This window comes from Ascaphus truei, chromosome 2, assembly GCF_040206685.1.
Source record: "Ascaphus truei isolate aAscTru1 chromosome 2, aAscTru1.hap1, whole genome shotgun sequence".
NCBI lineage: Eukaryota > Metazoa > Chordata > Amphibia > Anura > Ascaphidae > Ascaphus > Ascaphus truei.
Window position 1 is genome coordinate 10,627,969 of NC_134484.1, and position 14,415 is coordinate 10,642,383.

General features: G+C 44.4%; 1 protein-coding gene across 2 annotated transcripts in view; it reads right to left on the reverse strand.

The window, feature by feature from the left end:
• LOC142475576 (1-phosphatidylinositol 4,5-bisphosphate phosphodiesterase gamma-1-like) overlaps positions 1-14,415 on the reverse strand; it is a 188,564-nt gene that overhangs the window by 70,902 nt on the left and 103,247 nt on the right. For both annotated transcript variants that reach the window (XM_075581386.1, XM_075581380.1), the window contains exons 10-16: positions 14,204-14,322; positions 12,551-12,636; positions 10,357-10,477; positions 9,540-9,708; positions 6,195-6,314; positions 4,374-4,481; positions 387-574 (exon numbers count right to left, since the gene is read on the reverse strand). In XM_075581386.1, coding sequence (XP_075437501.1) covers positions 387-574; positions 4,374-4,481; positions 6,195-6,314; positions 9,540-9,708; positions 10,357-10,477; positions 12,551-12,636; positions 14,204-14,322 — 911 coding nt within the window. The remainder of the gene's footprint in view (positions 1-386; positions 575-4,373; positions 4,482-6,194; positions 6,315-9,539; positions 9,709-10,356; positions 10,478-12,550; positions 12,637-14,203; positions 14,323-14,415) is intronic.

Below are 14,415 nucleotides of genomic sequence, written 5' to 3' on the forward strand. Positions count from 1 at the left end.
TGTATGTATATCTTTATTTATATTGCACCATCCAGCTACATAGCGCTTTACAATACACCTGACATAATATTATAACACAATGGGAACAATCACTTCAGACATAACAAAAGAAAAAAGGCATTCCTGTCCTGAAGAGCTTACAATCTAATGGGTGAGAATTTACAGAGACAGTAGGTGGGCGTTCTGGTAAGTGTGTCTGCAGGAGGCCCTGGTCAGTGAGTACGGTATGAGATGTTATGGAGTTAGTTGGGGCATACAAACACTGGATGAAATGCTGTTAGTGTCCGGCACCATGTCCCAGAGATGGGAGATTTCCCGGTGAGGATTCCGGTGCGCTGGTTTCCCCCAGTTTTGCAGCCGGGACATAGAGCCCTGAATGTGCTCACCAGAAGGACAGGGTGTAGTCGCCCACGAAGGTCTCGCTCTCTCGCACCAGGAAGGTGCCGTCCTTCCCTCCCGTCTCCGTGCAGTACTCATGCAGCAGCTTCTCTGCGATCTGACGCCCGTCACGCCCCCCGCCCAGCTTCCCGTGGAACCACTTCTCACTGAAGTGCAGCTCGTTGTTATTAAACTCCTGCAAATACAGCAATACATGTATGTATGTATACATGTATGTGTGTGTATACATGTATGTATGTATACATGTGTGTGTATGCATGTATGTGTGTGTGTATGCATGTATGTGTGTGTGTATGTATGTATGTGTATGTATGTATGTATGCATGTAAGTATGTATGTATGTGTATGTATGTATGTATGTATGTATGTATGTATGTATGTATGTGTATGTATGTATGTATGTATGCATGTAAGTATGTATGTATACATTCACCTTCCCGGTTATCCAGCACAATTATTATAAACATAACGTTCTGCCGCGACAAAACACTTACATTCACCTAAAGACACCTACACGCCTATATAAAAGGTGTTGAACCCATATAGAGAATTTGAATGAATGGGTCTTAAGGTTTAGCACCACTTAGTAAACATGTATGTATATCGTTATTTATATAGTGCCATCCAGGTACACAGTGCTTTTTCAATACACGTGACATAATATTATAACACATAATAGCATCTACCACGAAGAAAGATTCTGGGATGAACATAGCAGAATGGAAAGAAGCCGTGCGAGATGGGAAGACATGGAGCACACTGATCCATAGCGTGGCCGAGAGTCGTACTCGGCTGAACGGATAAGAAGAAGAATAGGAATAAGCGCTGCAGACATAAAACAATAGCACACGGCGTCCCTGCCCCGAAGAGCTTACAATTTAAGTGGCAAGTGGGGAGATCTTACAGAGACAGTAGGAAGGTGGGTAAGTGCGTCTGCAAGGGGCCGAGGTCGGTGTATATGAGACGTATAGTATCAGCCACGGAGCTACCCCTATGATTTGTTATGGAGGTGTGTTTTAAGAAAGGTCCTATAGGTGGATAGAGAAGGTGCTAGTTGGATATTGAGGGGAAGGGCATTCCAGAGGTGTGGGGCAGTCAGCGAGAGAGGTTTAAGGCGGGAGAGGGCTTTAGAAACAAAGGGGGTAGAGAGAAGACATCCTTGTGCAGAACGCAAGAGTCGGGATGGTGCATAGCGAGAAATTAGGGCTGAGATGTAAGGAGGGGCAGAAGAGTGTAAAGCTTTAAAAGTGAGGAGGAGAATGTTGTATGTAAGTAATACAGGATTTAATGCAGTAGGAAGCCAGGAGAGGGATTTCAGCAGGAGAGACGCTGAGACAGATTTAGGAGAGTAAAATGACATGAACCTTAGTCTATGATAAGCATTAAATATAGGAAGAACGTGTAATTATCATTAAAAAAAAGAACAGAGATAGACAGCACTCAAAAAAGCAATCAATAGATGAATATGCAGGGTGCACAAGGGAACAGGGAGGACCCTTATACCTCCAAAAAATATCAGAAAAAAGGGGGGTTGGGGGTTCTTGGCACTCACCGACGAGTGGAAAAAAACGTAAGAACGGATATGCCAAAAATCAATTTTATAAATGAGTAGAACAAAAAAAGCACGAAGCACAGGACTTGGAAAATGCTAAACACAAGGGCAGCACATAGTACTGCAGGAGCTCTGGGGGAATAGTGAGGGGAAACACAGGGACAGGGAGAGGAAAACGGAAAAACCACAAGGGGAGGTGGGGGGGAAGGAGGGAAGGAAAAACAGGGAAAAAGAGGGGGCAACGTTTCGGGGTAATGACCCCTTCCTCAGGCCCGTTCCCAAAGGTTAAATTGACCTATGATACTTCCCTATACCATGTGTACAAAAGTACAGATACCCCAATAATAGTTACAGTACAAACATACTCCTAATAAGAGAGCTGTAAGGCCAATAAAATAATAAGTCCATAGCAATGTAGCAATGTAGAAATGATCAGATAACGGCCGCTGCATCTGTATGTATAGAGCTATACAGAGCTATAGACGCTATAGCTCTTATATAGAGCTAGAGAAGAAAATAACTGACATTTCTGCCTGCCAATGAAAAAGGCAAGAACAAGGTGACTAAGGAGCAGTATGATTACTATGTACTCGGCTGGTACAATTAACATAGGATCACGAATGGGGAAACATTAGAAAATGTCACCTTGTGTAAAGAAAAAGCTGCTTCACAGCGAGGGGTTAAAATGAGGAACGTGTGCCCCTGCAGACAGGGATACAGACATTTATTTACATTAGGGCCCATATGTGCTAGGCTTGAATTCAACTTTCTGTGAATTACAGCAAGCCGTTTAGTAGACATGGCTATAGATATATAATTACTAAAGCTCTCTCCCACCTTAAACCTTTCTCACTGACTGCCCCACACCTCTGGAATGCCCTTCCCCTCAATACCCGACTAGCACCCTCTCTATCCACCTTTAAGACCCACATTAAAACACACCTGCTTAACAAAGCATATGAATAGCACTGTGGATAATCCTGGACACGTGACACATAAAGCTTGGCCCCCTGCAGACGCACTTACTAGAATTCCCTCCTGCTGTCTCTGTACGTTCTCCCTACCTACCAATTAGATTGTAAGCTCCTCGGAGCAGGGACTCCTCTTCCTTAATGTTACTTTTGTGTCTGAAGTACTTATTCCCATGACCTGTTATTTATATTATCTGTTATTTATATGATATGTATTACTACTGTGAAGCGCTATGTACATTTATGGCGCTATATAAATAAAGACATACAATACAGTACAATTACTAAGTTATAGTATACAGGACAGCTTTAGTCCTTTCTGGCAAAACAAAATCACAAATATATATGAGACTGGGAATATATTACTTACAAGGCCCATTAACACCAACTGTCCTGAAAATGCTCAGATCAACAAATATACAGGTGAATTTAACAAAATGCGGCACGTTTCGATAATATTTTCATCAACAAATTGACAAAATAGTGATTTGGAAATCAGAGAATGAGCAAACAGCTGCGACATTGGGCAGATCCCTTAGCAACGCTCCAAGAAGATGGGTGAAGCAAACTGGGACAGGTTCAGGCTTCTCTACGCTCGACCGAGGCTGACTATTCATAGAGGAAGATATCCGATATTAAAAAGGCAATGCAAGGAGCTTAAAAAATAAATAGGAAATGCATTTTTTTTGTTTTAATATACGCAGCCTTTATTGAAAACTAATTACCTAAGCTGCCGATCGATTCATTCTCCCGTGATCAATCAGCAGAAATCCTGCTTCCCAGGGTTAACTAAATGGCCGCCTTTCAGTTTCAATCAATCCGTCAGTCAGTGCAACTCAGCAGCTACAATGTATTCTTATATTACTAAGGTAACATTATCTATTGTTACAGTTTGCAGCTCAAACTGCTGGGAACATTGGCAACAAACTATCACTAACAGAAAAATGTTGCACAGATCTTGCACTGCTGGAGAGGTGTAAAACGTGCTATAGAAATCAAAGGATGCTCAGCATATTAAAACTCATTAAAATTACATTAAAAGTGGAATTTTAAAATGAAAAAAAAAATGCAGCATTTATTATCTAATACTACAGAACTGATTTATTTAAACCCCACATGTAGGATATTGCCTGATTTGCCCCTTTAACTCCTTGTCAGGGGTACACATCTTGCTTTCTCATTCATGATGAAGAATTTTTAAATAGTGGGCTTGGGGTCTTGTTTGTTAGTTTATTTATCTTTATCCATGCATATATAAATATAAATACAAGTACCTCACTCATTTTGTTACGAAACCCCCAAAAAATGTAACAAGTCTTTTTTTTCAACCTCCATAACTATGTAACAGTTCCCAATCCATGGAATACAATGGTAATAATAAGAAGCGTTATTTTTGTTACGAGCAAAGAGGTTTTCTGTGGATTCTGGGTCCGCCACCTGCCCGGCCTCACCTCTTTTGGTTCTTCCTCCTCTTCGTCCTCGTTGGTCTGGTAACGTGACGTTTCCTCTGAGTAATAGATTTTGTTGCTCGTTAGAACAAAATAGTGCGGGCTCCAGGTCTGTGGGCAGAGAGCATGGCCAGTAGAGATGAAAAACAGACGGTCCATGATGGCAAAGCAATAATAGATGCTCCCTTACTGCACCTGGGATAGCATTCTCAAGTCAAAATATAACAAAGTTTATAGCAATCTGCACTCTACCTTCTGAGGACTCCCAACACATCTCAGCCTCGTTCTGCCCCATCACATATACAGCATAGTTACATAGTAGATGAGGTTGAAAAAAGATTTACGTCCATCAAGTTCCACCTATGCCAAATTTTGACAACAGATACTTTATCCTATATCTACTGTATACTTACTTATTGATCCAGAGGAAGGAAAACAAAAAAACCCCAGTGTTATATTATCCAATGATATCTCATAAGGGGAAAAATACATTCCTTCCTGACTCCAAGAATTGGCAATCGGATTAATCCCTGGATCAACATCCTTCCCATGTATACTTATTTGGTATATCCCTGTATACCTTTCCCTTCTAAAAAGATGTCCAACCTTTTTTTGAACAAATCCATTGTATCTGTCATCAGTCTCCATGATATCTCCGATACCCCACGTTATGAACACACGTTCAGAGCTTCCTTCACAGAGGGTCTTCTATCTCTGGATCTCTTTTCCTATCAGAGTTCTCGAAACGTCGTATTTTTCAATCTAATGAAAATTCACCCTTTCCAAACGCCTTTCAGTAGCATGGGAACATTATGGAGTACACCACCCTCTAGCTAAACACACAAACTCAAGCCGTGCTCTCTAATGCAATAATCTCTTCTCATTAGATTGTAAGCTATTGTAACGTATCCGGCCGCTCCTCCTTCTCTTACCGTGCCCCCCACACCTGGAACAACCTACCGGAGACTCTCACAGCCGCCACCAGTAAGTTCAAAACTAAAGCTGTCTCACATTTTAATCTGGTCTGCAACTGTTACATAAGCCTATAACATATATTACCTTTAACTGTGCATGCAGTGTCTTGTATATAATGTATATTAACCTTGTTCACTTAATGTGACAATGTATTTGTAACCATGTACTTGTCGTCATAACTCTGTGCCCAGGACATACTTGGAAACGATAGGTAACTCTCAATGTATTACGTCCTGGTAAAACATTTGATAAATAAATAAATAAGTACATTAGGGCAGAGTCTTCCTTTCTCACTATACTTACTATAATATAAAATGCTCAGGTGTTTTCATGCCAGGAATGTTCTCTCCATGACGTTACTGAACAGGGATGGAGACACGTTTGGTACTAATATAGTGCAAATAGTTTTTGCTGCCAATGCGTTGTAGGCCCCTCTGGTGGAGAAAGGGATAAGCCCTTATGACGTACCTGGGGTGGCATGGGCACTGGCATGCCTGGGACCCTTATGAAGTACCAGATGGCATGTGCTTGTTTTATAAGGGCTCTGACGGATTGGCCAGCCCGAGTGTAAGGAAGCCCGTCCACTTGCGTTTCTGGCACTTGGGTGTTGGACGTCCGATGTAGTCTGATGCCTGATTTCCTATTTCCTCCCATCACCATAAAGACTTAATGAATGACCCCCAATGTTTCAGCTGGACAACTCATAATTGCCCTATCTAGGGACAATTTGTTGTAGGCAGAAAAAGGTGAAATATTTGTACACCTATTTTTATAGGAACAAGTAATGAAGCAAGGGATCGTCCAGGACCCAAAAGCTTGCAATCACAGGGGCGCGTGGTCCACACTTACGTGATCGATGGGGTCTTCCAGGTACAGAATCCCATTCTTGATGGAGTTGCTGATATCATTCTCGGAGTAGCTGGCAGTCGAGACCTCTTCATAAAGGTTTCCTTCAACCAGCTTCTTGTGCTGCGAATGAGAGAGACGGAGGCAGTGACAGAGGAGACAAGGTGGCAGTAAACCCAGGACACAGCCAGGGTTATCGCTTCCCAGTGGGACACTCCGTCATAGTCTGCGTTATAATGCAATATTCTGTATTATCAGTAAGTAAAATACATCTGAAAGGGGGTTATCTACCAGTGTCCCGGCTGCCAAACCTCATGCAAAAATAGCACCAAATTGATCAAACAAAAGAAATTCCATTCATGGCAATACAGTTTTTTTTAAATAAATCTGGTGCTGTTTTCTCTCTGTCAAGAGGCACATCTCAGCGGGGTACAGGCATACCCTAATGATAAATATCCTATTAGTTTGAGCATGCATGGTACATTTTCTTTGATAAGTCTGGTGCTGTTTATTTTTGCTCTGGTTTTGCAGCCAGAAGACTTTCATAAATAGGCTCAAGAGCGCTGGACATGGAAACAGTGGTGGGAATACATTGTTACCCCTCCCTGGGGTTTATGACTAAATAATCATCACAGAAATTCGCTTTAAAAGACAGTGTTCAACAGATAAGAATATGTTTGGAGATAATAAGGTGGGTGTTTATTCACTTTTCCTGCCTCCGAATCTGATACAAAACAAAGGTACAGATTTATCAAAGACGAACAATCCAGTCACAAAGCATGGCACCAGGGTGTGTGTTTTAGTGACAAACTTTCCAGCTCACACATTCCCCTATACACACGCAAACACAGTAACCCCAGCACACAAATACACACACAATGACCTGAGTACACCATTACACACTAATAAGCACACACTGACCTGAGTACAACAATACACACACTAATATGCACACACTGACCTGAGTATACCAATACACACACTAATACACACACACTGACCTGAGTACAACAATACACGCACTAATACGCACACACTGACCTGAGCACAACAATACGCACACTAATACACACACACTGACCTCAGCACACATACAAACACTTGACTCACTTTCTCTCCTACAACTCCCTGCTTGGCTCTTTGCAATCTGGTTTCCATTCTCCAACGAGACAGCACTAACAAAAGTGGACAATGACCTTGTCCTGGAACCTCTCTGCATGTTTAGTTTCTCTGATCTGAGGCAGCCATTGTTGAGATATGTCCACCTCTGTCCAAGATACTGTTGACCTTAGGTGCTGACCCGTGCTGAGGCGCGCTGCTGCTCGGCAGTGAGCCCCTGCAGCCGCAATAAGTGCGGCTTTAGCTGGGGCTCGCGTGTGTCTTAAGAAAATGTTAGTTTCTGTGCTCACCGGAGCGCAGGGCCGGACACGTGAGCGGTTCGCCCAATGGGCGAACCAGCTCCGTGACGTCACAGCCCCTCCACCCTCCCCCCCCCCCCCCCGACATGCCCCCGGACGGCGCGCGGTCTAAGGCCAGGGAAAGCACTCGCTTTCCCTCAGCCTCAGCGCGCCTCCGCACGGCTAAATTCACTATGGACTTAGCCTAAGAGATATCTTCATCCTTATCCGTATCTTCATAGGACCGGCAGGGCCACTCTTCCGTGGGGTCGGTTCATTACAGGAACGCCACATCTTGTCCTCCATTTTGGCGGTATCAGGTGTATTTTTCTTCCTGACCCCGGGAGGCGCTATTGCAGCAGTTTTCACTGTATTCGCTAGAACCACAGCTGGTTGTCCTATAGGTGGGCAGACTTTGCTTGCAGAGTTCATAGATCTCACAGGTGTCTCTGTGGACTTTTTCTTCTTTAATTTGGTAGGTTCTGAAACATCAGCAGTACTGGGCACACATTCTTTCTCAACAGTGAAACTGGATGTGCACTTGCCAAGTAAAACTTCTGTATCTTCCATGTGACCACAGCGCATTGCTTGCTGCTGCAGTTCCTTGGCACGTTCAAAAAAATAGTCCTCTGGCTGCTGCCCTTTTTCTGGGGCCACGTAGGGATCATCCTCATCATCTGAATAAGGCCTGAAGGGACACTGCTCCGTGTGGCTGGGCTCTTTACACCAGGAACACATTTTCTTCCCCATTCTTGCATAGTCTGTATTTGACTTCAGTTGGGCGGCCATTTTAAATTCCCAGGTTTTTTTTTCCACGAGTGGTGGGGTAGACTCGGGTTACAACACCAGTCGCAGTCCTCCCAGTCAGACTTGCGTTGTGGCTTTCTCCAGTGCAGTGTAGTTTTCCTGCCTGGATATGTAATTCTGGTCACTTCTGCACGTGTTTTGTTGGTCAGACTGTTGCAGGAACTTATGCAGCAAAAGCACAAAAAGAATTCACTGGCAGTCCCCGGGGCCCCTTTGAACTTCAAGGGCCACCTCTCATCCCAACTTCTAACACCATATGTAAGAGATGTGTGCAGATGTACATATAATGGAGACCGATTAGGGTGGAATGATATCTTGGCTTTATTGAGCCTGTTCCTTTATCCTGTCAAAACATACAAAAACACCAAAATAACAAACCCCTATCCCTGTGTAAGGGCTAACATACTTCCCCAGACCCTATCTGCAGGACTGGAGGGATATTCCCATTACCAGCCTACCACCCCAAAGTCTCAGGAGGTACCGTATTTAGGTGGCCCTCCATGTCAGTCTCTGGCAGGTTCCTGTGTCCTCTGTGTCCAGGAAATATAGGTCCCTGGGTGTTTGGATGTCTTGATCTCAGCACAGCCTTTGTGCTCAAGACAGTGTCTATGTGCAGGCTTCTCTGCTCTCCTTCTGTCAGCCCAAATGTGAGCTAAGGAATCTCTCTCCTGTTTCTCACATCAGGCTTTTCTCAGAGTCCAAATCACCCAGGTGGAGCCTGGTTGATTGCCTGTGTGCAATTAACCAGCTCGCTGCTGGATTTAGATGCAGTTTCTCTCAACCAGTGATAAGTACCTCTTACAGTGTGTGTGTGTGTGTTTGTGTGTTTGTGTGTGTGTGTGGAGAGAGGCAGTGTGTGTGGGGAGAGGCAGTGTATGTGTGTGTGTGTGGGAGGGAGGGGTTGGGGGGAGAGTCTGTGTGTGTGGGACCAGTGGGACTCTCCCTCTTTGGCACAAGACAGGGGAGAGAAACCCCTCTCTCCCAGAACTAAGGGTTGAGAAGGAAGTGGAGGGCTGTTGGAATTATACAACGATAACATGCTTCTTACATCTGGCACACGGCAAAACCATAGACACAAAGTTGTCATGAGCCAAAGAGCACTTTTCGTTGCGTTGATGCGGAGAGCGCTGAACACAGTGTATACCTTGATGAGGATCTTCTTCTTCAGTTGTGTTGGGGAGGGGAGCTCGTCCGCATTGATATCCACTGGTTTTGTCAGCAGCATGTCCCCGAACACCTTCTTAAAGTAGTACGCCATGTTCCTCTGCTGCACCACACTGCAGTGATCCTCAATGGACAGGATGACGGGATACCTGGGAGGGGGCAGGCAGGTACTTTCTGCTTAACGGAGCATGCAATTCCTACTACTCATGTTATTAACAGGATGGGAACAGTGGGATCCCCCAGAGCCGAATGCCAATATTTACAACTTCGGCGACCCCCCAGCTTCCCCAGATACTTGACCGGTGCAGTTACCGGGTTGAAATCTCTCTCAGAGGAAACAGAATGGCTGTCAAATATCTGGCCAATAGGATGCTGCAACATCAGCGCTTCTACCTTCCTATTGGACGGCCATTTAAATCCCCTTTAAAAACCAGGAAGTAATACCGGTAACTTCACCTGTACCTTGGTTACCGGGGGAGGGGGTCCCTGCAGCTGATTATAGTGCGTTTCCCTCCATTCCAATCCTGTCAAAATAATTGATATTAGTTAGGGTGGAATGTAGACTCGGGTGTCTGTTTTCACCTTTCTATATTTTCCCATGCTCATTCTTTAAAGTGTGTACTTTATTCCTAAAAAAAAATGAGCTCAGAACGTAAACTCGGATGGCTCCCGCTCAATTAGTGACCTAATTGCAATTTTAGTGACATCATTGGAATCTTTTCTGAAGAGCTCAGGGTAAGACAGCTTCGCTGATCAGTCCCTTTGTGGGGGATGGCGCTTTGGGGTGAAGTTCTTACTCTGATGTCACAAAGGCATTCTCCTTAATAGTGTACAGGACATCCAGAAACTTGATCTTGGAGGTCAACGTGTGTCCATGATAGATAATCGGCAGGTCATCTGGCCCATCCCAGCAGTCCACTGACAAAACAGGAGAAAAAAAAGGAAAAGATTGACCCTCGTTTCGTTAGTGATCTCCATATGCTACATTAAAACATGAACCCAGGGGACAATCTGTTCTAAATGTAATTAATATTTAAAAAAATGAATTCAACATTTTAAGTCTTAAGTCTGAATTTATAGTGCAGGGTGATTAGCCTTATTGCTGGGTTTCTAAATACTCTTGCGTAAGCAATAATAATTGATCATAGCTGTGATCTACAACCAGTCCGGTCCTGCGCCTTTAACACCAGCCAGCCTTCTTCTCCCGGCTTCATTATAGGATTTTCATATACCGTTAATAATAGGAAATGCTTTTCTATGGCTTTATACTGTCTATATCAGTGATTTTCAACCGGGGTTCCGCGGTTAACACCGCTATGGTAGGTAGTGAAGGGGTTAACTCATCCCGCAACCTTCCCCGCAGGCTTAACCACCCACCCTGGGGGCAACTACCACCTTCACCCACCCCTGTACCGCCAAGAAACCAGGTACTCGGCATAATGAAGCTGTTTTTATTTAATTTTAATAACACAGTATTGTGGCAGGGAGTCTCCGAAGCAGAACCAAATTCATTTCAGGTCCGGGGACCCCCTGCTTCCCGAGTTACAGGCCCCGGTATGGGGTGCCGGTATCCCCCTGCTTTGTTTAAATCACCCGCCTGACTGGCATCCCATACCAGGGCCTGTAACTCGGGAAGCAGGGGGGTCCTCGAGGCAGAAATTAATGCTGTTGAGCTCTGGAGACCCCCCTGCTACAATACTGTGTTATTAAAATGTAAATAAAAACAGTGCGATCGCCTGTAAGAGCTGTGCAGGGACATGCAGCTCTCTCCGTGCAGGGACATGCAGCTCTTTCCGTGCAGGGACATGCAGCTCTCTCCGTGCAGGGAGATGCAGACTGCAGGCAGAACTTAGAAAAAGGCTGAGGTGCGGTCGCTGCTCTCCCCAGCGGTATTGGCATTGTCCTACCTCACGGTTTGTGACTTGTGATCATTCTTCTTCATGCTTTGTGAATACCGTCACAACACAAATGTCAGACCGTGAGGTAGGGTCGTGCCAAACCGTTCCATTTGGCAGTGGTTTTATCGAAGCTGCTAGAATAGGCCCCAAGGAGCTGCAACTGGGGTGACCCTCCCAGAGGGTTATGTAAAGCAAAACTCCCCAAAAAATGGAAAGTAACAGGATTTTTTTCCTTGCTAAATCTTAATGTCAATGCAAAGAAAAGAGACCGTCTCAGAACGCGTGAAGTTTCTGACAATAAGATAACAGTAAAAAATGATAAAGCCTCAAAATGTGATACCTGACATTTTAATACGTGCGTTACTGAATGTTTCCCTAGGTCCCTTCTTGAATTTCAAATGGACACTTTGAAAGCAAAATAGTCACAAAGGGGAACCGCGGATCAGGCTGCGCTTATAGTGCTGGCGACAGCAACGCGACGTCGCGTCAAAACAAATGCATTGTCGCCGGCGCATGTAGTGGACGCGACGGCGAGACAGAGCGACAGCGCTACCAAAATTCTTGCAGTCGGTAGAATTTGATTTTTGCAGAGACAGTCTCCACATGTGACCAATCAGAGAGCTTCTAGTCCTGTCTCCGCCCCTCTGCCTTCCCCCTTGATGACGTCACTGGCCTTGTAGCCAGCGACGTCTCCAAAACATAAATGATAACTTTCGCAGGGGCGACAGGTGACGTCATCGGCCGTGTCGCCGTCGTCGTCGCCGTTAGTCTCCCGGTGGCAAAACAGAGACAAAACTGCAGCAAAAACAAACCTGTACCGTTAAATCCCGTTTCTTCCTATGGGACCGTTTATCTTTGATCAATCTGGAGCGGTGTATTTGCTCCGGTTTTGCCCCAATTCTGCAGCCGGGATTCTATGATACAAACCCCCCAAAGTCTCTTGACGTACTATGGATGCTCAATGACGCAGGGTGGGAGAAGCCTCTCGTAGCGTCCACCTCATGCTAAACGTGCCTGAATACACAGGCACCCCAATGTGTTCCAGAAAGTAAACCCACCCCCACCTCCCACCATCAAGGCTAGCGCTACTCACGCTCAATGCAGCGGCAGCCTATCCTGAGGCAGCGCGCATACGCTTCCAGGGAGGACTCGCTGGAAAACTGATCTCCGGTCAGATACCTGTATATAAGGGGCGCAGAGAATAGGGTTAACACGCGTGTATTTTATCTGTGACCCTTCTGCTTTACTCCCTGTGTGGGCAATGCTGCTGGTTCTTCTGGCATCAATGGGTTAAAAGGCAGGACAAGGCATATATAGGTTGGGTTTAATTCATGTTATAATATTGCTGCATGCACAGGACTTTCACAACGGCCGTTAAAGCAGCAAAACGTGACGTCTTGTATTGTTTATTTTTTTTAATGAATCAGTTCTGTAGTATTAGATAATATTGCATTTTTTAAAAATTATTATTCAACTCTTAACGCCATTTGGTATTAGTTTTACTTCTATAGCAGGCGTTATCCTACCCAGCAGTGCAAGACCTTTTTTGTAACACTTTCCTGTTTGGGATAATTTGTTGCAAATATTCCCAGCTGTTTAAGCTGCAAACTGTAACAATAGATACTGTTAATTTAGTGATATATTTATTTCTTTATAAAATGTGTTACCAGGAAGTAATGCATTGAGAGTTACCGCTCGTTTTCACGTATGTCCTGGGCACAGCGTTAATATGACAAATACATGCTTACAAATACATTGTTACATTAAGTGAACAGGGTATACATTATATACACTGGCGACACACTTTATTCGAGCTTGGCTAGTCCCACGAATTCGGGTATACCCGGGTGTATTGAGGTTTGTGACTGTTTTCTGCCCGAGTACATTGAGTTATTTTCCAAGCAGGGATTGAAGCATTTTATTCCCGCTGGCTGCAATACTGCACAGTATATATATATAAACTGCATTACAATTCATGAATTTATGCCATCTGGTAGACACGCGAAGCATTGCAGCCTATTAAATCCTAATCATTATCATTTAACAGATCAGCCGCCCATCAGCCAGGCATGAACCCAGGCTGGGAAGGCAAATGCAACGGGGCTTGTCAGAGGTTAGGAGTGGCGCATTCCAGGTATCTGCCAGGTACATACCGGGTATTTGCTCGAATAAAGTGTGTCGGTGCAGTACAAGACATGGCATGCACAGTTACAGATAATACAGGTATATATAGGTTCATGTAACAGTTACAGACTACATTAAAATGTTAATATAAGGATACATTGTAGCTGCTGAGAGGCACAGACTGAAGCAACCATTATGTTAGGCCCACAATCAGGATTTTGACAGTTTTTTAACAGGAGCACCAAACGATTGGCAGCGTAGGTAAGAATGTAGAATTATATATTGCCACGCGCAAAAAAGGGAGAATGTTGTATTGCTGCTTTAATCGTTTGTGAGCGGCAAAATTGCCACTATTGGGGTGCAGTATAATCATCAATGCTAATAATCCCCAATAATTTCAACACTACCCCTACCAAACAAGAAATGTACTTTTATTTGGCTACAAATAGTATGCGTGTATGTACGTCAGGAATACACACTATCCCTCATTATAATAATGCATTGCTGGCCCTTCCCCCATTGATGATGCTGGGTGTGGCATCTTGTGTCTAGAAGTGGTGATCACTGGCCAGGGGTAGGGGGGGGGGAGCCTTTATCTGCCACATAGTAGGACTAATCTTACGTGTTATGGGAGGATGAGATCCAGTACTGCGAGAGAGGGTAGTTCATCTCCTCTGGGACCACGCGGTCGTACTTTGAGTCCATAATCATGTTCTCTTTGGTGAAGAGATACGCCAGGAACTGAGATCATAGAAAAGGTAGAGAGAGCACCAAACAAGGTCAATATTGCACTTTCCAACACGATAGTAACAGCATGGGTTTACTCAGCGCCCT